Raw genomic sequence first — 26,282 nt, forward strand, 5'->3', positions numbered from 1 at the left:
GAATATGCTGAATTATTTTAAGGAAAAAAACCATAGTAGCTCATAGGGTGGGAAGTAGATGAATTAACTTTTACAAAACATCACACTGAAAAGACATTCCTAGTTTAGATGTGTTCTCCGTGTTTGCATGTATAAAGTAGTGTCCGACTGAGGATCAGACAAGTCTACAGCTTGAGCAAGTAATACACAGACACACTCGTGCACACACACACACACACAAACAGGAAATGTCGTCTGGAAGAACACAGAGGAAGTCTTAGGATCATCGTAAATACATGGGAGTGTTGCTGGTTTCCAGAACAAGACAGAGAGAGACAAAAGAGCAAGCGAAGAAAACTAACCAGAAAACACTTGGAACAGAAATGCGTGAGATTTAAAAACAAAAAAAACAAACACACACACACACACACACACACACACACACACACACACACACACACACACACACACACACACACACACACACAAACAAAAGCAAGTAGTCAGAGGAAAAGGGGAACGGGAGTCTGGAGAGATGGGAGACTGGAGGGGCTGTGACAGGAAACCGTCGATATAAAAAACACAAACACACGGAAAAACGCACATGCCAGACACTCTGGTCTGATAAGATCTAAATTACTGTGTCACACTCACAGACCATAAACCACAAGTAGGCACAAAAATGCAGTAATTTCAATTCACATTTAATACCATGCTAATGACAGCTTAAATAAAGCAAAACATTTTATTAGAACACAACGAAAGAGGAAACAGTGAACAAGTCTCAACAAGAAGAATGTTTCAGATGAATGACATCATTGTGATAACAGCTGTGATTCACAAAAGCTGTGCGACCTAATGTCACACCCATTTCCATCCAGAACAATGATTTTTGTCTTCTGTTCCTAGAGGTACCTGCATATCCCCAGGTACATGCAAACATGTTTAAACGCATAGCAAGAGTGTCCAAAGGTAAGTAAGCACAGTGTGTGCACACACGTGTATGGACGCGTATCCTATTGAGCCCGCCTGGACATTAACGTTTCTCTGATGTTGTCTTCTGCCTCCTTCACACTGCGTTCCAGGTATGTCTTCTTTTGCTGCAGAGAGAACACATTTATATCAATATATCAACACATCATACAGACTATGATCCCTTGCTCCATTTTCCAGTCAGTGCTAAATACCATAACTCCACAATTCTACAGTGGCCAACACTGAATGGCAAACGAGGGATGAGGGAAACTTTTACTGGCACATACAATGCTAAGAATGAATGAAACAGAAACAATGGCAGTAGTGAGAAATCTGTTTAGTACTAGCAAGTCAGCAGTGACTCACCTTGACTAATTACTGCTAGACAATTAAATGACCTTGATGACTAGAGATATTCACAGACTACACAGAACCCTCCTAGTGCAAGGCAGTGCAGGAATACCATTTAATCTGTGTCTGAAAAACTAATCCCTGATGTTCATGATCGAAATCGGGCTGAAACAGCATTTCTTTATGATCTAGGTCATGATAAAAATGAATCTATGACTTGATTGTTTAAATTCTTCTCCTGGACAACCCCCCCCCCCCTTCCATTTTTAGATAAACACATGCCCATTATACGGTTAAAATTTACACATGAAACCTGAAATGATCAGTGCAAAACATGTCTCTGGATGAGCTCACCCCTTCACCGGGTATGGCTAACGTGTGAGAGCGACTCCAAGCAGTCATGATGGTTGCAAATCTTTGCCGAACCCAAACGAAGCGTAGTACAACAGGAGCAGTGAGTGAAGGCCACACACACAAAAATAAATAAATAAATAAATAAATACTTGACCACATTACTCTCTTTCGCATTACCCATACTAACAGGACACATGCATAAGCCATACCATTGTGAAACATGTGGCCGCACACGTATCTGCCATTAAAGCTTTATTCTTGGGGCTGACTGTGCATCACAGCTCTGTACAAATTACACTTACAAGCAGTTCCACTACTGACCTTGGATTATCACTAAAACAATCACAGGCTTGCTACTTTCTTACAGAGCTGCATTTGTTTAACACATGTATAGTCATTACGCTTGGCATGTGTTTGCATCTGCCCACAAACACACACACACATTCCAAAAAGGTCCACACCCTTCATATCCCTCTTTGAAATATACCTGCACTTATGCATGCTTCCAGTAGGATTACAGGATGTAAACCATATAAGGAAGATTTTTTTGCATTTGAGAAAAAAAGCAGCTGCTGCATCTAACAGCAAATCAAGTTACATCAAAATCTTAAAACAGCCAAGTTTCTGTGCCACTAAATCACTAAATTAGGGATTTTTTTTTACAAATAATAATTATGTGGGATTAAAAAAAATGCTGGTTTGGGTGCTATATGCATTGAACCCTGTGTGACGTTACTGTCAAAATGTCATCAGATAAAGTGCTACAGCCATTGTTCATTGAAGGGAAGATTTAATTATAGTATCTTGTCAATCCTGTTCACCAACACAGCTGTTTGTGTGACAAATGCAATAAAGGCAACAGGAATGTCTTATATTAAACTGTAAGGCTGCACAGGTTGGTTACACAGCACTGCTTTGGACAGGGAAGGCAGGGCATGGTAATCTTCCAATTAATCATCACCATGACCCCTATTTGTATCCGTCACACTATTAAAAACAGAGGGAAACATGCCCTGGGCTAGCCAGACAAGTCTTACCATCACAACTGATATACCACACACCCCATCAGTCTACTATAGGCAGATCCAGATAAACTGCTCATTAATAAACGTTGACTGAAGGCAAAACCATCATTAAGTCAGCAAAACATATCAGAAAACACAGATGGAAGGCCTATGGTACATGCTTCCATTATAGTTTCCTATCTATTCTATGGGCGATAGATACAGTTTCTATTACAAATGTGTGAAGGTTACACATAGCAATACCACTAGCAATGAGCCCAGTGCAAATCATGTACTTTTCCCTTGTCACACCACCAGGTCTAAAGCCACATTTGATTAGGAATACATCAGAATTTGTGAGAACATTTTATAGAACTGAAAAAAGTGGCTCAGAGTCCACAGCCAAAGAAATATCAGAATTGTTCCACCGTCACCATAAACAGTTGATGCTACCATTAAGCAAATGCTGCAGTCATTACTGAAGAACACTGCACCCCATACATACAGCATACTGCACGGGACATCTGATTAAATACCCCCAAAGTTTCTATAGTATCCCTCATCGAATGCATCACAATGGCTCAGAAAATCTGAAGGATAAAATGAAGATGTTTGACTGTATGTAACCAATATTATTATTATTCAATATTATTCCAGAAAAGCACGGCTGTGACCAAAACGGATCACTAACTGAGTGAATGCTCCCCCCCCCCCTCCCTTCAAAACAGTTTCCAAAGAGCATGGCTTATCTGATGCGTTTTTGCAGGGGGAGCGGCAGAGAATGTTTGGAATACCCTGGAGCTTTCCATTAAATTCTTTATGTAAGCTCAGTGTTGGGTAATAGAGTGCACTTTAGGACTTTAATATATTTGATACGGTCTGTGACCATGCAGGCAGTCAGCAACAACCACCTCTGTTCATCAGTGTTGCTGTCCATTGGCCCAAGTCTAAATGAAGTAGCAGAAACAAAGGTTTGCAAAAAGGTCTTTCCGAGCTTCTTCAGCAAAATAGAAATCCAACGTTGACAAATATTTTCAGGTTCCGGAACAAACTGTAATAAATTACAGTATCCGCATCACATCAAACGTTCTTTGCTTTTGTAGGTGGTAAGGACGAGGCCCATTTTTTTAGGCAGTGCATACATCCGACCGTACTGAAACTACGACATGCAAAGCAAATCACTGCACGAGTAAAGACTCGACCTTGCTAATACTGAGAAGCATTCCAGCCACAGGTGAAGCGAGTGATCGATTCACTGACAAGAATTCCATCTTTGTTTCCCTTTCATTTGCCTCCCTCCATCACACCTATCCCCACAAAGCTATCAGGCCTTTAATCTACCACCATTCAGGAAATGATCTTCCAGATAAGAAGAATAACAAATCAAAATCACCATTTCACCCCATTAGAACAATGCAATCTGTGCTCATCTGTCATCAGAACAAAAGATTAAACCATCCAGTGTCTCTCAACTGGTCTAAGATTCTTAATTTTAATAATCAAACTCATACATTGTTGTTAGTATTCTAAAACCAAGGCATATACCCAATCACCCTAATTATAAAATTGGGGCACCTGACCCTGCTAATTGGCCATAATGAACAGGGTCCTGGATCACTGCATAGACCTAGGTATTACCTCACAGGCAGAGGGTATTCCCACTTGCCCAAACACGCTGCTCTGTGGAAACACTATCTTCCTAGCACATAATGATACCTTATAAGGCTGACCTTCACAGAACAATGCAGAAAGAGGTACAAAGAGAAGGCCTTGTAGCTTTCTCAGTGTGGCCAACTATCTGTGAGTCAGGCTGGAGAGCCTCCCTTTGTTATGGCCTCAATGAGCCCTCTTACAGGAGCGACAGCCGCCCATAGTGACTCCAGTTAGCACGCAGATGACAGGGCAGATAGACTGCGTACATCGTACTCTAAATGAGCCCTTTGTTCTGGGCCGTTCCAGTTTCGTAGGCAGAGGGGTATATTCTGAGAAGTGCTGAGCTGGGGGGGGAACGCAAGAGAACGCAGTCAGAGGCCCAATGAAAACCACAACAGGTTCGAATGCAGTGATGACTGAGTCAGTTTAGAGAAAATGTGAATATACACTGATAAAGGGGAATGTGGTTGCAGGTACTCTCAACAGAACACAAGTAGTCAAATTGTTACTTGATTCAGGTCTGGGTTGTTGTTTTGTTTTTTTTTTAGTATGGCAGTTATAAAAAGAGGGAATGGACTAAAATGGCCTGCTAAAGAATTTTTTGCATATTTCTCTTCACTCTTATTGCCACACAAAAGAAAGGACTTATCATCAAGTAGCTGTCAGGGAAGTCCTACAGTGCACCGTTTTGTGGTTTCTCTGTAGTAACAGGCCAGAATCAACTAATAAAGTGCTGGATGATTAACTAGCTGAACGATTAAACAGGCTGAACCAGATATAATACTGGAACAGGGAAAAGCAACTGAGCGAACAAACAAACTGTGCAGGGTAGATGCTGGACAAAAATCCATTCCATCATATCCTAGAGTTTATAAGCATCATAACTGTACACTATGTTACTCTGTTACATGAAGCTGTGCATGGACAGATGCCAAGAAGTTAGCTTTATAAAAGCCTCTGAATCACTGAAAAACCTGTGCGCACACGTAGGCCAAAGTTGTAAAAAAAAATGAAATAATGCAGAGCAAAATTATTTCAGGGTTTCAGAAAATGTCTAATGAATAAAACAAACCCTGGTCCACTTCCAAGTGAGATAGCAATAAGAATTCTCCACCAGATTTCTAAAAATCCAAACATTCTACGGCCTGTCATCTGCACAAAAATGATAATCTAGTGTATGCTACAGAAACACCCAACACTATCTGTACACTGCTGAAGGCTCTGAGGGAGTGAGAGCACCTATCAGATGTCAAAGGGGAGGGAGCATCAAAGGGCCTTGTAGGGACATTTGTCCCCAAGCTCACAGGGCGACACCCAAGCCTCGCAACTAATCTTGCAGCCCATCGCCCTCCATCTGCCTCCAGAGTATTAATAACAACTATGATCCCTCCACCCCCTCCCCTTTCCCTGTTGATATAGCAAACAATAACCTGCTCAGAATAAGAGGGTAAAGGTGAGGCATCTGTAACAGTCAGGTCATTAAACCCGGCTCCTCCCATACAGTGGACGAAGGGCCCACCTGCATCCTGAGCCAATCATGCACCCATGAAGGTGTCAGCAGCAGGGTCATTGTCATCACTCGTGCGCCACGATCACGAGGGGCTTCGAAGTGGGGCCAGCGTGCTGCTGGGATGCTAATGACATCATGTTACCTCGTAAATCGCTGCTCCTTCCAGGGCAGTGAGTGCAGAGGCCACTGGAGCCATGAGCTCATGAGCCTTCACTGCGATCTAAATACAGTAGCAATGTGTCTTGGCCGAAAAAATGGCAGCTATGTCATCTCACTGTACACATGATTTAAAAAAGAAAATGGCAGTATGACTCAGAGGTCAACTAAGGGAGCCACCTCAGTTTGCATCCAAGCATGCTTCAATGCAGTCTGCAAGGTTTCTCTGGACAGCAAACAAACTCCATAATTACACCTGCAAACGCTATAAGAAGAGTGTCATTATGGTTTGCTCCAACTGTGGTCCCAAACCTCAGCAGAAAAGTGTTGTTACTGGCTTGGTAGCTATGGGATACATGAACAACAGAGTTGGGCAATAAGGGAAGAAAAGAAGAGGTCATGACTGTGATGAGGTACTGTGTGCCGTGAGGTTGGGCTGGGTTACGTGTCGCCCTCTCCCTCTTGCTCTGCTGAGGGAAGCCCTGGACCACATTCCATGCCCGTCACCCTGCACTCAATCAGGACAATGTCACAGCCCAGCCTGAGATTATAGCCAAACAGCCTGCTACAGCACAGACACATACAAGCCCAGACAGGCAGCACTGGAGCCAGCACACACAGACCCACCCACAGACTGTTGAACGTCTGCCATGCTGGTGCACGTTAATGTGCTTACCAAGCTCCTAGCAGTCTGGTATCGTTTCTACCAGATCTACCAGATAAACTCTGCTCCTCCAAAAGGAGCAGATTTTATATTTTGCTACACAGTTCAATTCCGAAATTTTCAAAGGAGCAATTGGCATTGAAAATTCTAATTGGTTGACTTTGTGAAAAATGAGAATGGAAAAAAGAATGGTGTTTTACCTATACGCCTGCTGTGTGTTTGTTTACCCTAACTTGTTACAAAGTGTAGGATGTGATCCGTAAGGCAATCTGCTATGGAACTTTAGACTGCAAGTTAGGAAAACAACAGTAGCAGAACATGAGGCTAAACGTTAAAATGAGTGTTTCAATTCATATATTGAAACTACAGAGAACAAATGATATGCAATAACATTTGTAAATGTGGACTGACAACACTCGTCACCACTGCTAATAGGATGCATAGATATAAAAGACTTTAATCAACCTAGAACATTTAAAATATTTCCATCCAAACATACTGGGAGTAGAAATAAAGCATCCAAACCAAAGACAACAGCCCAGAGTGCAAACACTGGTACAGATGTGGGTATGGAGCACCCACTCAAACTCTCAAGCTCAGACTATGAGCTGGTGGGAGATGATGAAATTGCAGTTTTATGACCCACCCTATCCAGACAGTAGGTGAGTTGTGTAACTACACAGTGCCTCATATCCTGTAATGCCCAGGATATCTGTGACTATTTGCAGTGGGGAGATGCATAGGAGATGTCCTGACATTAGAGGGAGAGCCCATTAAATAGAATCCATGACCAATGACAAGTATTTAACTGAAAAATCCACATCAGGCTAGATATCTGACAACACTTAGGAAGTCATACAATCAGGTCTGATACCAGAAGAAAAATAAGTTAATAATGGAGGAAACACTCCCTATAATAAATGCTTTCTGTAAACAAGGCATTCCCATCAATAAGGCATGAATATCTGTGACAGATACCACTGACATGTCTTCTATCAAAAACACACAAAACTGCACATTCTTTTATGCACGTATGGGTCTGTGGGGAAGTGTTTTATGAAATGGGGCAATGGTCTACTAGGAAAGTGAACTTCTGCCCTCCTACAAACAAGGAAATACGACACTTCAATTTGCATTTCCAAGCTTGAGCAATTCAATTTCATATACCTTTTCATCACTCTTAACAAGAGAGAACTTGTCAGCAACGTAGTTAGGCTTGGTCTAGATTTTTTTAGCAAGATAAAATCACTCAGCGGAAGGCAGCGGGTCATATTCAAAAAGTAAATACTCTGTGACAGAAAGAAAAGGTGAAGCTCATATCAGACTACACAAAGTGTCAACTGGCCTAAAGTTTTGGCCAAACCTACTATCTGAAGAAGTTGCATAAGGCTAATGGAGGCTTAATTTGCTTTTAAGGGTAAGGTAAACAACCGAAATATTCAAACAGGCTCCATATGGCTGACATTTTAGATTTAATTTTAATGTTAAACAATGACAGTTATTGTAGAATAAGCATCCATCTTTTGGGTCAAATAAAGCTGATTCAGAATTGAGACAGGATATTGCATCATGATAATACAAACAAAATGACCAAAAAATAAATAAAAACCTTAGAGTACTACATCATAAGTACTAAATAAATATAGCATTTGGTATATTAGTCTAGAATACATCCTAATTTTTCATGTTAAGTACAGAGAAGGACAAAGAAAACCTGTTCAACAAAAGAAGTTTCAGTTGCTGACATCATGAGGTGAAGCATCCCACAGCACGCCATAAAGTCAGAGCAGAACACTGCAGCTATGATGTCAGGCAAATGTTGTTGCAAAAAGAGAAGTCTCCCAAATCTATGATGTCAATTATTGCACGCTCAAACATTATGTTCCTCTTTGTTTGACCACACAGATAAAAATTCCTACAATAACCACAAGCTGATGGGAGAGCAGTCAGCAACTCAAGTTCTTGAGAAGCTGGTTCCTAAGAGCAAGACAAACTGAATGAGCTCACTGGAATTCCAGACTAGTGCCTCCATAAGGTCACAGTTTTGCCTTCGCAATACCACTGTCTACTTTCAGCATTTCCACCAGGACCTTTAGGAGTGTGACTTTATCTTGCCTAAATTATGAAGCAAAAACATTTTTGATAAAAATTGTAATTTATATAATATATCGTTTATATAAGTATTGCCAGTGTAAAATAAGTCTAGAATTTTGTAAAATACTTTTAAAATACAGTACCATGCAGAAAGAGTGGCAGCACATATGTGGTTGACTTCACTGAGCACGCTTCACCTGATAAGTCTATTCAGTTTAAAACGGTCACAGAGGATTCTTTCTGTTGAATGCAAAGTGTGAAATTCTAAATGTTTGTGCCAAATTTTCTAGGCGAGTAACAGCAGTGTACTGTAGTAAGAGATGTAGAGATATTCAAAATTGAACAGTAAGTTTCGGAAAGACGTCCTTCGTCAGCTGATGAAGGACTTCTGTCAAAAACATTGTATACTTCAGTTTTGAATCTCATACTACAGTACACTGCAGTTACTCACCTGAAATCTTCTTTGGATTTATATAAGCACACATGCATACACATACACATATATACATATGCGCACGCGCACACACACACACACACACACTCACACACACACACACACACACACACACACACACACACACACACACACACACACACACACACACACACACACACACACACACACACCCAAACGAGATGACACCAATCTGATACTTTCACAAATCCAGTCTGAAAATAGAACAGCAGCACTTTGCAAAAGCACACTGCAGGTCCCGTGATAACAGCTAAATTAACTTTAGCACAGCTTATGCTTGGCGTTTAAGCTGTAGTTTTCTTCACATTAACAATTAAAACTATGTATTTTGATCCCTGTGTGGGGAGTAGGTTAACTGCATTATAGTGAGAGCATTTAAATGAGACAAAACAGCATATTAGCACTGTATACCGCCACTGACCCACAACCAACAGTGATTTATTTATTAATCTGTTCTTTAAAAAAAATAAAAAATAAAAATAAAAAAAAGCCCAGTTTGCCCTTGTTTCCACTCTGGCTGTGAAGTAAAGAAAGTTCAGGGTCAGGGAAAAGTGAAAAAACACCAGAAAACCAATAGAAACAGAGCCAGATAGGAGAAAGAAAAACCAAACAAGTGCACTCCTCTAAATTAACGAATTACTCTATGGCTTCCTTCAGTATATTAAAATCACTCGAAAAAGCAGAAAATTTGCTGAGTTTACCATTAGTCTGCTGAGTTTTAAGGTGGACTGAACTTTGAATAAGAAGATGGAGAATAAGAAATTAAGACAACTGTCTATAGATGGCTAGAAAGAATAACCATCTTTTAATCATCATCAGATTACGTTTCTACTGGTTTTAAGCGGAGGTGAAGTGAAGAAACACTCATAGAATAGGCAGGTCCACTCTGTCTACTCGTTTAGTGCCTGCTGTGGGGGTTGTTTAGTAGGTAAAACCACGATTTACCACTGTAAAATCACAAGAATTATAAGGTCAGTATTATGTTGATGTGGAATTATAGATGCAACCTAAGCGTCCTAATCAGAGTGTGTGCATGTTGGCAATCAAGCAGCTGATGACCAATGCAATAAATATTACTTCTCTAAGAGAGATGTATGGTATTGGAAGGGAAAAAATGCTTCAGTCTCAAACCAAGTTTAAATGTTTTTTATAATTTAAATTATATTTATCCTTCAAATCTGTAGAATAAATGCCTAAACTGTTTGGGTGACGAAGATAACTAGCAAAGAGAGAAATCTGGGAATTTCAATGTCTCATGAAAGGCAATGTTTACTTTAACACATCATGTTTCAGTATTTCACAACACTGACGTATCTCTTTTCTGGCTGAAATGGTCAGTACAGGACACAATTACCCCATCTACTTCATAGTCAATTTTTGTGAAATAGATATTGGAAGCACTTAGTGCAAGCAGATTTGGAATTAAGAGTTCTATGGCTTCTGGTCAGAAGTTACTGCAAGCACACTTGTATTTAGGAGTCAGTTTTAGTATGGAGTAGATAAGTAAGGAATCATTAATGAGGTGCTGTAAGAGACCTTTAAGAGAAAGAATACATAATTTACCTCAAGCTCCTTGATTTTGTCATCTGCAGTCTTTCGTTTTTCCAGTAGTTGATTATTAATTTCATCTTTTGACTGCAAGATAAACCTGTAGGACAGTAAGTGAATGTTTAAAGCTCTAAATGCAGAATCAACATAAAAACCTCATCAAAAGCCAGATGCATAATTTTAAATACATACATGCGTCCTACGCCTTCATACATCCGAGTGCTGTCGGGGAGTGAAGTGATTTCTACATGAGTCAGATTTGCGTGTTTCTTCATGCGACTCAGTTGTTCAATTTGCAGATCCGCTAACTTCACCTTTTGCTGCGTATCAATCATTTTGGCTTGCAACTCTGCAAAGGCCTGAGGTACAAAGAACAAATCGGTTAGTATTTTGGTCAGTTAGGTTTTATATTGAACTAGCAAATAACAGGTCTAACACTAATAAAATCGAAGCGAAATAAGCATGCCCAAAATACTGTATAGCCAAGCTGCACGCCAGCTAGCTATAGCATGCTTATCTAGCTAACGAGCTAGTTTGCATGACGAAGATACAAGTTAGGCTAACTGGCGACAGCCATAAAGCTGGATACAATCAAGACACAAATAAATAAAGATACAAAGATGGCATATAATATGTGCTTTGTGTTATGTAGCTAGTGAATCTGGTAATGAGCACTGTTAACCTAGCTAAGTAACCTACGTAGATGAATAACTAGCTGGCATAGGCTAGTTACAAGACACTTTGTGCTAACTAGCTAATTAAATTAAACTATGCTTTAACCCAAAACATGTCGCCATTCTTTACAGTAGTATGTCACACGAAGAATTTTCTCTATAATATTCATTCTCTTTTAACATAGTCATATAGCTACGGTTAGCGACAGTTAACTATTCGCTATGATTTACCTTCTTTAGTTCCAGGTCTACGGGAGCCGCCATGTTGCTAAAGGCAGCTGGTAGGACTACGCATGCGCGCCTTGGGAGGGCCGCGGAAGATTGTCGAGGTGTGGGATATGGTGAGCTAACTGGAGTCATGACAGACAATGTAGTATCCCCATTTCTAAACGGTGGTTTGGATCATTACGTCCTACTCTAGATTCCATACACTTTCTGGCATTCCTTTCAAGCCAAAGAATCCCTTTGTGGGTGACTTTTATCTGACTCTTCGCTTTGACAAGTAGAGGCAGTTACACATGCTGTTTTACTCTGAGCCTGTTTAGTCTCCACTTCATGTTAAGGTTGCTGTTAGTTTACTACCTACATGTGAAACGGACACTGTCTTATCAGTCGCAGAGTACGAAAAAAAAAGATTTTACTTTCATGATCGGGGGAACGAAATTAAGTAATTGACCAACTTCTCTTAAAACCGGAACGTTATTTTTTATTTTATTTTTTAAATCATGCATCAAATGCAATGTGACAAAAACATCTTCACGTCATCAATGACCCTGTTTGGTTGTCTGTCGAAGCAATATAATAACAAAGGGCGTGTGTTGAAAAATCGTGTGAACCTGCTTTGTCTATAATGTAACCTGTAGACATGCATCGATGAGTTTTTTTTAACTGTTCCCCAACGCATTCAGGCTGTATGATACAGTAACACAATGTACATTCCTAAATCTGAATAAGAATTTCATATGGTCCAAACACCAACTTGCCTACAGTCGCTCACCATAAAATTAAATAAAACTGCAGAGACATACTGCTTTTATTGTTGAGTCACCAACAAATGTTAAGCACAGATAACGATGATAATGTAATTGTGCTATGATAGTTTGGTTCTGCATTTTTGAAGTATGTTGTAACAGTACTCAACATGTGTTTTCGTGTTTTAAATATTCAATTTTATTCAACATAATTGAAACAAGTATAACATTTAAAGACTTTTTCATGTACCAAAGAGTAAACTAATACTGCCAAAATAAACCAACAGCTCTTATGTACAAAGCCTTTAAACAAAGTACCGTGCCCCCAGTGTTTCTGATGCATCTCTATTTTTCTCAGAACAGACATAAAACAAATCTTGTTAAGAAAAACTGGGGCTATACTTTAATGTATAAATTTAATGCATTATTAATAAATATTAATAAATATCCATAAATATCCATACGCTGCCATATCCTTAAATCCATATCTATAAACATCGAATCACTGACAATTTTTCAAGCAACAACACAAAGTATAAAGGGCAGTCCTTTTAAAATGTTATTTGATTTTACAGTAATAAATATCTATGTACATTTTAAAAAGCACAGTGCATTCAGTAAATGTTTAGACAGTGACATTTTTTTTGGGGGGGGGGGGCAGTAGTTGGGGGTTAGTGTACTACAGCACATTTCATTGTAAGTGACAGTGACACAGTGAGATCGATTCAATGAATGCCAGCAATAACGTGAAGGTACTTAGCCTTGTATTGGATGACCCATATATGAACCTTTCTTATACACAGTTTACAACCAGCTGCTCTAGTACTATTAGCCAGCTGTGCCACTTCATCGAGCTCAATAGAGGTTATGCACAATAGAGCTAACAAAAGGTCCAGAGTTGATTCTAGATGTGGCATAGCATCTGGTAAGTTTACATGAGGGCCATGTAATGTCAATATCAGTAAGACAAGCCATCACAAAGGGAAAACATTTTTTTTTTTGACACAATGTTAATAAACAAGAACTGAAAATGCCTGCCTCTGAGGCAGGGGTTAGACACCCTGTGACTGATGTCTGGGTTGTATACTTCAGGCACTTGATTGCAAAGAATTATCAAAAATTATTAAAGGACAATTTTATAAAATATTATATTTAGTGGTCCAAGTACTTATGTCCCCTGAAATGAAAGGACTACGTATGAAAAATGTTGTGGGTTCTATGTGGTTCACCCAGTCTAGATATAAATGCCTTCACATTAAAACTTATTTGGCATTTTAACCTCCAGTGTGCTAGAGTAAGATAAAATACAAGAATTGTGTCACTGCGCAGCTACTTACAGAGCACAACGTACATCTGACAAACTGACAAAACATTCAGTAAATATACAAAATGATTACATAGCAAAAATAAATAGTTAATACATAAATAAATAATTACTTGTTGGTTGGGTGTTCCAGACAGTCATGAATACAGACTGCACTATTTAAGATATAAATAAAAGAAAAAGATGAACAAATCTTGATTCAGCTACATTCGTTGATTTTCTTACTTCACTTCCAGTATGTTTTAGACATACAGATGCACTTATCTATGTTTTCTGTAAAGGATAGCTAAAGTCTCTAAGGAAAAAATGTTCAATATATCCTTCAAGGCAGGCTTGGAAAGTCATGTAAGTCCATGGACTATCAATTTCCTCCGCAGCAATGACAAGTTCTGTCTGTCTGGTGGGTTGAATATCAATTGAGGCAAAGGGTTCGGAATCTCGTATGAAATGTAGTAATCATTAGTAATAATTCAAGTTGAACAAAAACCTATTTGCCAAAATCTTGAATTTCCAACCATTTTTATCAGATTGTTATTTCCCCCCCAAAGGTATTCAGCTGAGATTTCTTACAGTACAGATTGTCCTTTATGAATTACAGTACTCACCCTGCATTATCATCACTACTATACAGTGGCTGCTTCAAGTCTGATTTTCTCTTCACTTTCTACATCACAGTCATTTTTTCTGTGGTACCTGTAATGGCACATTGTATACAGTTATTTCCTTATTTCTTTGCATTGGAAAAACAAAGCAAAGTATGTTAAATCTATATATAAGTATGTAAGTACTAACCTGAAGGCCAGTAAAATGCCAATGATGGTAAGACACATTAAGGACAGAACCACTGCCATTATGGCCAAAGCTGTGGTCTGGTTGTAGTCTTCAGCTTCCTTACCGACAGGCAGACTCAGCGAGTGGCACCTCTCTCCTGTGTATCCTGCCTCACATCTGTAAGATGAACCCATGCAAGGTCAAAATATAAGACCTCAAGTATGAACAGTATTTTTTAAAAGATAATGCTTGACTCACTACCAACCTGAAGAGCCCTCTAAATTGACTCCCAGAAATATCAGAGATCAGGGAACAGAACAATGTGAGAGTTACCTGCAAGTTGGATGATCTAGTTCCTTCATGTACTGACAAACCCCATGAATGCAATAATCCCTGTATTTCTTCCTCAAACAGGGGTCCTTCTTGCCTTTGGCCTTTCTTTTGCCAGTCCTTCTGTTCTCTGTATTGAGCATCACAGTGGAATCCTTAGGTTGGGTGGAAAATCCCACTGTAGAGCAAAAGAAAGTAGTCTAGTTTAAGACAAAAATAATTATAATAAATCACAGCTAAAATATCTCATAACTTCTACAGTATATATGAAACCACCAATGCGTATTATACTTCCTAGAGTTGATGAAAAGTGGCAAATACTGGCCTATACAGTTAAGACAAGCATTTAAAGAAAACGTGCTATACATGTAGCCTACTGGAACCATGCTTTTTATATCCAAGATGATGTGTGGCACAATTCTCTTTCAAGAAATTCCTTAAATTCCGCTGTCTGACCTCTGGGATAGTCAACCTCGTAATCCCCAGAAAGATCGTCTTCACTTTCGTAAAGGTATTCATCGTTGTCTATCTGATGAGCCGTACTGCTTATATCATCTTCACTGTAAAAAAGATTCACCACCGTCGTTTTGGGTTTCGCGCTCTCATCCGTGGACGCACCCTGAGACACCTTGAGAGAAACTGTAACAAAACGCCAGTTAACAGGTGTATCATATGTTATGAGAAAAAAAACAAAAAAAAACAAAATGCAAGATTGTTCAGGATTAAACGTTGTGGTATCAAAAATAAAGCTTCCATCGCTTGTTAGGTTAATTAAAGCAAACCTACTCTAATTGTTAGGGAAATCATGTGAAGTTTAATCCTCGCCTAATTTATGTGCTTAAGTGTAATTCGTAGCTGTCTACTTAAAACTCACTGAAACCTGTTGTATTAAATACCTACCAAGGCACTGAATGAAAAGCAAAACAAGTCTAAAACTATTCATATTCCTAATCGATTGTGAAAATGGTATCGTATCCAGTTAATCCCAGCGTCAGCCTCAGCGTCCTATTCGTCCCCAGCTCCTTTGGCGACCTAGCTCGAAATGCCCGTGCTGCGTGTGTCGGTACTCTATGAGTCGGCTGGCACAGAGATCATCGTTGCACTGCCTCTTCAGTTATATAGGCACACTGCATAAGCACACTGCAAAGTGTAAATTCCACCATGATTCACGACCACACCTAATCAATCATTGCATATAAAAAAAGATAACGCAATTGTGACTTCTTGTTCGAGGAATTAAAACGCAATATAATCCACTCGAAGAATCCATTAGTATTCTATAACACTGCAGCTAAGACATTTACCTTTTTACCGCAAACTAAGTTAGGTTTCTATTAGGTTTGCTCTCGGGAACATGAATGGATATGCCCCGTAAATTTGTGCGGATTTTTATTACTATCGAGCGCCACCTTGCGCACGAACTGCTGAGCACTGGCCGCGTCAAGAATACAAAGGAAACTGTTGCCCAAACGTTACCAAATCTTTCTTTAACTCACACCAAATCTAGTCCAGTGCTATGTCGTTAAACTAATTACCATGATTAAACCATGCACAGATAATCACCTGTAGTTTCCATTTAGAAAAGATAATGGAAATAACTGACCTAAGTGGCTAAAATGGTTTAATTTACATTTCACAAATTCTGTGCTACAAGCAAATTAGTTCACATCAAGTCCACACACAGTATAATCATATGTTTATTAACCACATGTACTAGAGAAACCAGTAACAGATCATGGGAAGAAATGGTCTAACTAATAATTATACATTTAAAATATCTAACCCTTTTGTATCAAATTAGATGAAAAAAATTCCATTAAAGTTTTTAAAAATTACACATAAAAATCCATACTCAAAACATTAAAGTACTTATTAAAAGAACCGCATTCTACAGCCAATGTACTCAGCATTTGTAATATTTACAACAATAAACTTGGTTTCTGGACTGCATGTCTACAAGGCAGAAGCTCATATGCCAGAAGCACACCACTGTACTCAGCTGTTTGGCCAAATTCAGGCCACAGAAACTGACTGCAGTGTCAGGCAACAGAGGTGCACAGAGGAGAAAGGACTCCTACGCTCCACACACACACACAACAAACTCTTGGGCCCCAATATCTTGGCATTCTGAACAAAACATGTCCTTTCAGCCCCAGCTGTGTTTGGAGCACCACTTGGTTGCTCTCACATGCCCCACCCCGCTCCCATGCTCATGCCGCCATTCATGCCCATTGAGCCCCGGCTGCTGCCGTAGTAACTGTTGTTCTGGTTACCTGATAGGAGACAAAAGTGCATGTTAGGACCGATGAGATAAAGCAACATCGGCACAAAGGAAGCTTGCTTGTTAAACATTTCAGTATAACTATATTTTGGTTTACTCACTATCGGAGTGAGTATAATTCAGTACAGCAATACTGAAGTACGAATACGAATGTATTTACTGGGTTCATAGATCAGAAGTCCACGTAAGCAGCTGTGCATAGACAATGGAAGAATGACTGCTCCACAGCTGACACTTACTGTAATTATTGTATCCCCCCATGCTGGACTGGTTATTATACCCTCCATTGTAACCACCTCCCATTTGCTGACCCCCAGGCCCATATGAGGAGTCATTACCTGCCAACAACGGAAAACAAAAATACACGCAAGTCACATTTTAGCAGACTGTCTGGATGTCTCAGTATCTAGAACCATTTTCATCTAGGCAATCTTTGCTGGTGGGTTTGTATCAAGGTGAGAATTTGAGGCCCATCGCAAGTTATGCCTCCACTAATTCGCGAAATCCAGTTCTCTCCACTGCGTTTAACTCACCCATTCCTCCTACCACATGACCCCCATAGCCTCCATTATTGCCCCCAGCTGTCGAGTTGAGGAACAGCTCGATATAGCGATGCTCTGAAAGCATAAAAAGGCAAGCCGATAAGAAAATGGAGAGAATAGTGGTAGGAAGTCACAATCGGGCTGTGATGCAGTGCTCACGCATGTTGGCCTTGTCTTTGGACATGGCAGCCACAGCATCCTCGTGGGTGGCAAACTCCACATCAGCCTCTCCGGTCACCCGCCCGTCTGGACCAACCTCCACGTGCACACGGACCGGGTTAAGAGGGGAGAAGAACTGCATTGGGGGGGGGGGGGGAGATTTCTTGGATTAAAACCTTATGATGGATCAGTGATGGGAACAATGCTTCATATTAGCCTTTTCACACAGATCTGGCCGCGAAGACGTCCGCTTACACTGTAGATGTCATTCTCCGAGGCACGGTACGGAAGCCCTCTCATGTGCACACAGTGGCCAGTCGTGCTCTGAAAGTTGTTTCCACCATCGCGGTATGGAGCATCCGACACTCCTGGATGCAAGAAGTTTCGCATGTGAGTCATTCATCATCAAAAATGGGAAATAAACCAAAATGGGTCTAATCAAAGTTTTTTGTTCACGGCATAATCCTTCATTTAAAAGCATGCAAAACAGGATACAGTCAAAACAGAATGAAATGTGTGGAATTCTGTACAGCCTTTAACCAAAGCAAAGCAAAGTTGTTACACCCTCTAACCAGAATGCTCTCACCTCCGCCATAGCCCCCTCGGCGTGTCCTGTCGAAGGACCCCCCACGGCTCATGCTGTTGTAACCACGCCCGGCCCCTCCGCTGGGCCTATCGTACGGGCCTGGTCTCTGCACACCCATGCCTTTGCGGGCGGGTTCATAGTGCGTCCTCACCTCAGCACGGCTGCTCTTGAAGATTTCAATGTACCTACGTGGGCAACCACAGTTGTTCCAAGGCAGTTTCTGATGCAAAGACCCAAAACAAACTGAAACTTTCTATAAGGCTAAGCAAGACATCATCCTCCAGGACACTTGGTAATGCAGGTGAGGACTTCAGCCATGAATACATCATCAATTACCACCTTTTGGACAAAACATCTCCAGATTGGAAGGTCACTAAATGGCCAAGAGTCATTCTGTAACCCCTTGCATCTTAAGAATACTAGCCAATTCTAACAAAGCTGAATCAGATAAGAATCTGATGCATTTTTCAAGAACTCGTACTCTGCAATGCACCAACAAATAAAAACTCCTTAGTTACCCAAGCAGCACAGCAGTATAGAAGCGTTAGCTCCTTGGTAATGCACTTCCGCACTGACACCCAGGCTGACCAAGGCTTTTGTTTTTATAGAATATTGGAAATAACATCCTAACATTTATCATTCATAAGTTAGGGACGAGGCAATTTTTTTTAAAAAGGAGTCTTCATTTCTAAATTGTTATTTTAATTGTTAAATATGATAATGGCCAGAAATCTGAATACTAACCATGTGTAAAACAATGCATGTTAAAGCAATAAATAAGTAAATAAATATAAAAATTATCTAAATGTCCTCTGCTGGAGGTGCATGCTTGTCCATGTGACTTGTGCATGTTAATTACGTACAGTTATTAAATCAATGCAGGCCATTTTACCAGGCACAAATTAAGCCAAGACTTGGACTAAATTAGACAGCCTGTGGGGAACACTCCACAAGTATTTTAGTTAGTCTTAGGCTTGACTTAACTAATGTCCAGCAAACAGCCCTGAGAAGGTTACTAAAGAAGGCGAACGCCACTAGAAAAGCAGCTGAACCCGCCAACCATCCCCACCTGTGCCCTATTCTTTCCTTGTGTTTCTTTAGAGCCTTTTCAGCTATATCCTGTGAAGCAAACTGCACGAAGGCCTCCCCCGTACTCCTCCACATGTAGTCCACCGGCAATGTTATCCCATTTGGCACGATTTCCAACCCTTCAACCCAAGGACAGATAACCCCAGCAGGGGACATTAAATCACATGCCCATTCAAACCGTTCTCTCTTTTCATCTTTTTCTTTAAATCAATAACATAAATCACAGTTTACACACACACACACACACACACACACACACACACACACACACACAAACACCCCGTGAGACCTCAGTGCACTGAACAGCTGTAGCTGAAGGATTCCATCAGTTTTCGCAAATGACCTACATTCTTATTGTGTTTCTTCTCATATGAGTTTTCAGGATCAAAAGGCAAGTCTTTTATTTTACACTGGTTCAGAGATTACGGAAATACATCCACCCCTAAAGGCAGTGTCGGTTAAAAAAAAAAGAATGGACTACTAGGTTAAAAAAAAATATTAATCACACACAAAAAGCCCAAGAGACACTCACAGTTCTACCTCAAAAACTTAATAAATATAAACAGCATTCTCTGCTATCGATCACGTCTACTCGAGTGCAGTGGTAACTATGGGACATAACTTGGGACATACCTGAAAAGAACTGTACAATCTCCTCCTTGCTACAACCAAAAGGCAGGCCACGCAGACGCACCAGCCCATCTCCCTCTGTCTCTGGGCAGTTTGGACCAGTGTGCTTAAGAACCCAATCCATCTCCACACTGTTGGACTTAAATACTGAAAGGAAAAGACAACAGCTTGTCAATGCCAGACACTTCATAGCCATGAATCAGTACCGTCAGAGTCGAGTGCACCAATCAGATCCATACTTTCCACATATCTATGGCCCATGGTTTCTCTGTCTTTTTTGAGTGCCTTCTTTACGTCTTCCTCTGACTCAAATTCCACAAAAGCCTCTCCACTCGGCCTGCCTTCTCGAGTGTAGGTGAAATGGACACTTGTGCCACTGTTAGCAACTTTGCAATCTGAAAATGACATCGACATCGATCGATGTTATACGTACAACAGCCGATCAAAATCAAGTTACTAGCCGCGACATACCACATTCGTACCTGCAAAAAATCTGGACACTTCGTCCACAGAGCATGACCACGGCAATCCCCTGATCCTTGCGACAAATCCCTCCTCGTCCGACATGGTTACACAATACGTCTGTAAACATAACAGTATACATACAAATCAAAATTGGGACCGTTTCCTTCCCGTGACTATATATAAAAGTGTTAACAAGGCTAGCTTTAGCTAGCAGGAGTGGGGATCTACTTCTTACATATCCTACAGATAGCTAGCTAACCCACCGTTTTAATTTTCCATTCTATTAACAAGAGAATGTTGGTCGACTCGTAGTCAAGTAAACCTAAAAAGCACCTAGTTAACCTAGTTAACTAGCTAGCCAACAATGCTAAAAGCTAAAAGAACAAAGGCATATGGCGCTGTCCAACAACAAAACCCAGGCCTCAAAACCTACATCGCTTCGTTTTTTTTTTTCTGCGATCTGGCATATTTTGAATCACACCATAGCCAGTTCTCTTTTTCAAAACAATTTTACAAGTAAAACGTTAAGTACTGTGCGTAATTAAAAAAGAAAAGAAAAGAAAAGCTACTTACAGCGTTCACAGTGGCTGTTGCCTATCCAGCGTGGTCGACTTCCTTTTTGAGCATCTTCCGGTTAGCGTAACCCATCTGTTCTTCGCGTTGGTAACTTGGCCGGTTAGTTCCGTTAAGGTGAGCATCACCTAGTGGGCCGTCCTCTGTACTGCAGCAGGCACACCGTCAAAGCCTGTGCTGGCCTGTGTAGTGCTGGCCTGTTCATTGCAGCAAGTACACCGCCAAATCCTGCAAATCTGAAATACAGCCCCGCTCTGGTGGTCCAGACGCTGACTTCGAAAACAAAACTCATTCCAGGCTATTTGCGAGTCTAAGAACTGGGAACCGAGAACGAATGATCAAATGACTTTCTCCTTCAGTAATAACATATTGGCTTATCTACGAGTTAGACCAACTATAATATTTACACTGCTTGCGACATGTGGATAGAGCGCAGAATTAAGAATAATTCTTAAAATAAGAAAAGTCTGGAGGATGCGGGCATCGATCCCGCTACCTCTCGCATGCTAAGCGAGCGCTCTACCATTTGAGCTAATCCCCCACTCACGAAAATGTCACCCATATCAAGAGGAGATTATTACGCACTGAAAACTATGCATTTACTAGGATTTACTAGGATTTTAAAAACCGTAAACGTAATAAAGCATTCACTGAGTCTCTTTAGAAACTGACAATTAATTATTCAACAATTCTAGGTCCTTGAGCCTCTGATGCAGTTGCAATATGTCGATGGTAGATGGCACTATTTACTGAGTATCATTATGTACAGGTTTGGAGAAAGTGGGGCTACATCTAATTGTCTTTTAACATCAAAGTATAATACATATAACAGAGTATAATATAACTGACTTATTAAAAACACACACACATCTGATTCTGACCCTCTAAACATTGCAGTATGAAACTACTGACAGAGACTTCTGGTTTTCTCTTCAGCTTACTTACTATCTCTATATTATAAAACAGTCTGTTGAATGAGAAACAAAACAATGAGATTCAAAGTAATGGTGCACTCTCAAAGTAACAGAATAGTGTAGGTGTGGACTATTAATGGATTACTTAATCTGTACTCTGTACTCAGAGGTTTTAGATGAGTGTTTTAATGAAGGCATTCGTGTGATCAAACAAATTTGATCAACATAATACGCGACAATCTTTATACATGTAACAGTAAAACTTCACCAGTGTGTTCTTAGCATATTGCAAGGAATATCACAATTGAAATATGTAGTGATACACTGGCAATATAAAAAATCTGCTCAATTTGTTTTGTTGTTGTTGTTGCACACTAAAAATGGCAATGAATAGAAAATAGAGGACTCAGAGATGTTCAGTACTTTGCATGTTCTTCTCTAGCCTCTATGATTTCCCACACTGCTGATATACTTTTAAAAGGTATTATTTATTAATCAAAAGAACTGGTTCTCATGCATACTGCACTGTTCCTCTTGTAGTATCTTGAAGGACATACAAGCTGTTCTTACTAGACGTAAGTGAACTTGCAACTGGCTAAGTATCCAATTACTCTTACCCTTACTCTACCTCTACAGAAATTCTTCTTCTACCTCTAGCTGTTCTTACTTGTCTTCCATGTGTCTTCCACATCTTCTTCCATGTGTCTTCAATCCCAGTGGTCACATCTCACAGACCCCGAAGCCATAATGCAGAGGCTATGCTAACAGCAACCTCCTCTACCCCACATGGTGTCCTCAGTCCAAAACAGTGGCGCTAGGACTCTGGAACTGCTAGTCTGCTGTCAAGAAAGCTGACTTCATCTTAGCTTTGGCCTTCCTTCATTCTTTCCATTTCCTGGTCCTGGTGCTAAATGAGACCTGGATCACTCCAGAGAACTCAAGTCACACCCACTGCTCTGTCCTCTGCCTATGGTTTCTTTTTGTACTCCATGAGAACCTGGCAGGGGTGGTGGTACAGGCTTACTTCCGACTCAGAAAAGGCCTTTCACTGTCCCATCTTAGTATTTCATCATTCAAATTCCCAACCTACTCCATTCTAGACCATCAGTCAGTATTGTAGCATCTGGGTGGAAGAAGACTCGAGATGTGGCACTTCTGCTCATGAACACTGCTTTATTTGTTAAAGTGCACACAGAAAACAGGCAAAATGGGAACTAACTTAAATGTGGGAAATAGGGAAGGTAACTAAAATGAAAACACAAATCAAAGAAGGTAAACTAAAGCCGTGTTGAATTAACTAACTACAAAGGACACCACTAAACTAAATAAATGCACACTTTCACGGCTGGCCTCTCCTAGCATGGCCTGTCTCATGCTGTTTCATTTTCTCCTTTGCTGTTCCAGTCCTTGTTTTGTTTTTTTCTGTTTTCATGAGTTGCACCTGTGTCTAGTTAAGTTCTCATTACCTTGTGTAGGTAAACCCTGACTTTTTGCCTGTGTTTTTGCTGGTCATTGTTAATCCAAGCCTCTGTGTGTGAGTCATAGCCTATTTTTTATTTTTATTTTTATTTTTATTTTATAGCCTGCATCTGTGTTTGTCTTTGTGTGCGTTTGTTTGTTTGTGAAGATGTATTCCTGGACTCTCAATGTTAGTAAATTGACCCTGGACTGTGACTATGACTCTGATTATGGATTTGCTGTTAATAAATACCACTCTTCTTGGCGCATGCATCTCCTAATCGCTCTGTTACACACACAAAATTCAAATAATAAAATAACGTGAAAGAAATGTTGTCTGCAGGGAGGCAAACAGCACGTTTGGAGTCCCTAATATACCGTGCACAAGCAGTTTTGTAGCAGAGCAAAGCTGAATCTCAGCAAGAGCAGAACAAATATGAGTGAACATGTATGTTTTGCATGTGAGAAATCTGTGAAAGCAATACCATTAGCTCTGGTGTTTATCTTCATCTTATCAGTCCAATTGTTTCTTTTTAGTTTGCGTTTCTTTATTTGTCTTCTTCTGTTTACTTTTCTTTGTCATGTGCAATATGGTTGGAAAATAGGTGAAGACAGATTTTTATTGATGGTGGTTGTTTATCTGCCATTGCTTTTGAAAGGTTCCTGAAGCCACTCACTGATTGCACTTGACCTGAGACCATACGCTTGAACTAGCAGTGAGTAAATATTCCTCCTAGCTCTGACTAGGTGTTTTGTTTCTCTGTAGTGGATTCATGCGAATGGTGTTGGGAGGTGTAAGTGGAGTCAGAAGAGCCTGATTTTTTCACATTTTCTATCTCATGTACTACAGTGGCAGTTTTAGCAAATATGACAAAAAGTTATTTTTATAACATACTGTTGCTTTCATGCCTTCAAAGCTAAAGCATAAAAAAAAATATTCCCCTCTCCCCCGGGCATTCTCTTTTCCTCAAGCTCGGGTCTCTACCAGAGGCCTGGGAGCTTGAGGGTTCTGCATATTATCTTAGCTGTTCCCAGGACTGCACTCTTCTGGATGGATGAAGATCTTGGATGTAGTTCCTGGACTCTGCTGGAGCCACTCTACCAGTTTGGGGGTCAAAGTCTCTAATTTTCTGATTCTGCAGGAACCACACTTTCATTCACCTTCCACATCTTATTTAGCTCTTCTTTAAGCTCTTTTCTCAAGCTTTTGCCTTGTTCCTGATGTTGCTATCTCTTGGGATTCCAATATCTATCACTACAGCCCTCTCCTGCTATTTATCACTACTATGTTCAATTGGTTAGCCATTACCATTTTGTCAGTCTATATCCCACAAGATCTTACATTGGTAATTCTTCACCACCTTCAGGGATGTATCCTACTTTGACCTTGGAACTTACAGCCCGTATTTGGCACAGAGATTTCTGTATACTAGGCCTGCCACTTGGTTATGGCGTTCTATGTATACTCTGCCTGCTAGCATCTACCGTGCCACTGTTATGTGCTGGATTATCTCAAAGGCACAAGGACAATTATACAGTTGCTAATAGAAAAGCATCAGAGATGAAATCCAAACTCAAGCTTAGAGACAGTTCTTGGGGTCTAGCTTCTTTGGCCAAGTGACTGACCACACAAACTGTATTACTGGCTCATTATTGTCTAATCTTGAAGCTGCCCAGAGTCAATAGTGACTTCACACCATCCATCATTACAGATTTCTTCGTCGTCTGTGTTCTGTCGTCATAGAAACACCATATCACTGTCTTACTGGGTCTTCTGACTGGGTGTGGGAGAGGACGTGCTATTACAGGCTGTACTTCATACCAGGGACTTTGGGTAGTTTTGAATGGTAGAACCTGTCATTATACATACCTGGATGCATTTCTCTTTGCAGGTTTCTCCACAAGAATTGTAAGAGTGGTTTATGTCAGGGGAGCAGCTGAACCTGATGGAACATTCTCTTTGTGTCTCCACTGACTGCCTCATGGTGTTCTCTAAAGCAGATTAGCTCTCCTAAGAGGGAGGGCCCCAGTGTGGGTTCAGGACGTAGAAGCTTATTATGATTCTCACCCTTGTAGACAAAGGAGCAGTTGAAAACCACTCGAGGCCCGCTATTATACAACAATATATGATGAAGAATATACCAGGATTCGTCATATTGCTCCACCTTCGGCTGCGATAGTTTGGAGATTTAAAGTGCTGGATTTCTTAACAATACTTCACCCAGTTTGGATTCTTTCACCAATCGATGCTGTATGCTGAGGAGTTGATCTATCACAGCCTCTTTGGGTGCTAGTAGTGCAGGTCTTTACTCAGCCAAATGAGGGCTGAGCTGATAGACGATGGCTGACAGACATCATAGTGTTAAGCCAGCATCATGATGCCAAACTTCATGGACGTGCCAAATCCTAAGGTATTACCCAGTCCTAAGAGACATAACAATGTACTCCATCTGATTATATACAAATTGTTTTAGGTTCTAACTTGTTAACTGCAGCTTCCTCCCACTTTGAACTCATCACATCTTTGTTGCAATAGTAAGGCAGAAAATATAGCTTCCAAACAGCATTACACAATATAAGGGTGATCCATTTACATCGGAAATTCTGGTGAAGTAAATTAGTCATTAAATGGATTTTGGAACTGTATTCATAGGACATACTTTGTATATATTCTGTGTGTGCCCACAAGAACAATCTAATCTATTAATTAGATTAATCTTGGATGTAGTGAATGTAAACAAGATTACATTAC

General features: G+C 40.3%; 3 protein-coding genes and 1 non-coding gene across 5 annotated transcripts; all 4 read right to left on the minus strand.

Moving 5' to 3' along the window:
• Positions 1-662: 662 nt before the first annotated feature.
• pfdn1 (prefoldin subunit 1) lies at positions 663-11,816 on the minus strand. Its single transcript, XM_027022677.2, has 4 exons — positions 11,669-11,816; positions 10,956-11,122; positions 10,779-10,863; positions 663-1,079 (listed from the first exon to the last, which is right to left on the minus strand). Exons 1-4 carry the CDS (start codon positions 11,795-11,797, stop codon positions 996-998), a joined length of 465 nt encoding a protein of 154 aa, XP_026878478.2. The 5' UTR covers positions 11,798-11,816; the 3' UTR covers positions 663-995.
• Positions 11,817-13,148: 1,332 nt separating this feature from the next.
• hbegfb (heparin-binding EGF-like growth factor b) lies at positions 13,149-16,461 on the minus strand. 2 transcript variants are annotated; one of them, XM_081719069.1, is made up of 6 exons: positions 15,734-16,461; positions 15,290-15,472; positions 14,837-15,011; positions 14,525-14,680; positions 14,338-14,425; positions 13,149-14,125 (listed from the first exon to the last, which is right to left on the minus strand). In XM_081719069.1, the coding sequence occupies exons 1-5, from the start codon at positions 15,774-15,776 to the stop codon at positions 14,356-14,358; spliced, it is 627 nt and encodes a 208-aa protein (XP_081575195.1). In that variant the 5' UTR covers positions 15,777-16,461; the 3' UTR covers positions 13,149-14,125; positions 14,338-14,355. The 2 variants fall into 2 exon arrangements, with proteins under 2 accessions (XP_081575195.1, XP_081575194.1); XM_081719068.1 differs by having other exon boundaries at positions 13,149-14,129; positions 15,734-16,459.
• Positions 16,462-16,512: 51 nt separating this feature from the next.
• Positions 16,513-21,311, minus strand: hnrnph1l (heterogeneous nuclear ribonucleoprotein H1, like). Its single transcript, XM_027022673.3, has 11 exons — positions 21,159-21,311; positions 20,603-20,702; positions 20,360-20,515; positions 20,124-20,267; positions 19,471-19,609; positions 18,402-18,586; positions 18,071-18,183; positions 17,816-17,951; positions 17,648-17,731; positions 17,354-17,452; positions 16,513-17,106 (listed from the first exon to the last, which is right to left on the minus strand). Exons 2-11 carry the CDS (start codon positions 20,685-20,687, stop codon positions 17,018-17,020), a joined length of 1,230 nt encoding a protein of 409 aa, XP_026878474.2. The 5' UTR covers positions 20,688-20,702; positions 21,159-21,311; the 3' UTR covers positions 16,513-17,017.
• A 315-nt stretch (positions 21,312-21,626) lies between these two features.
• trnaa-agc (transfer RNA alanine (anticodon AGC)) lies at positions 21,627-21,699 on the minus strand. Its single transcript has one exon. It is a non-coding gene; the product is annotated as a tRNA-Ala (tRNA).
• Between the last annotated feature and the right edge of the window lie 4,583 nt (positions 21,700-26,282).

The sequence above is a fragment of the Electrophorus electricus genome, chromosome 8 (assembly GCF_041902795.1).
Source record: "Electrophorus electricus isolate QZ-2024a chromosome 8, ASM4190279v1, whole genome shotgun sequence".
Classification (NCBI taxonomy): domain Eukaryota; kingdom Metazoa; phylum Chordata; class Actinopteri; order Gymnotiformes; family Gymnotidae; genus Electrophorus; species Electrophorus electricus.

Coding starts and splice junctions, on each gene's coding strand:
- pfdn1 (XM_027022677.2), bottom strand. CDS start 11,797: ATGACTCCAGTTAGCTCACCATATCCCACACCTCGACAATCTTCCGCG. Junction 11,123..11,668: donor TAGACCTGGAACTAAAGAAG/GTAAATCATAGC, acceptor TTTGTACCTCAG/GCCTTTGCAGAGTTGCAAGC. Junction 1,080..10,778: donor ACAAAATCAAGGAGCTTGAG/GTAAATTATGTA, acceptor TTCTCTCTGCAG/CAAAAGAAGACATACCTGGA.
- hbegfb (XM_081719069.1), bottom strand. CDS start 15,776: ATGAATAGTTTTAGACTTGTTTTGCTTTTCATTCAGTGCCTTG. Junction 15,473..15,733: donor GCTTTTCATTCAGTGCCTTG/GTAGGTATTTAA, acceptor GTTTTGTTACAG/TTTCTCTCAAGGTGTCTCAG. Junction 14,426..14,524: donor GGCATTTTACTGGCCTTCAG/GTTAGTACTTAC, acceptor GTGCCATTACAG/GTACCACAGAAAAAATGACT.
- hnrnph1l (XM_027022673.3), bottom strand. CDS start 20,687: ATGTCGGACGAGGAGGGATTTGTCGCAAGGATCAGGGGATTGCCGTGG. Junction 17,732..17,815: donor CAAAGACAAGGCCAACATGC/GTGAGCACTGCA, acceptor TTATGCTTTCAG/AGCATCGCTATATCGAGCTG. Junction 17,453..17,647: donor TCATGTGGTAGGAGGAATGG/GTGAGTTAAACG, acceptor CGTTGTTGGCAG/GTAATGACTCCTCATATGGG.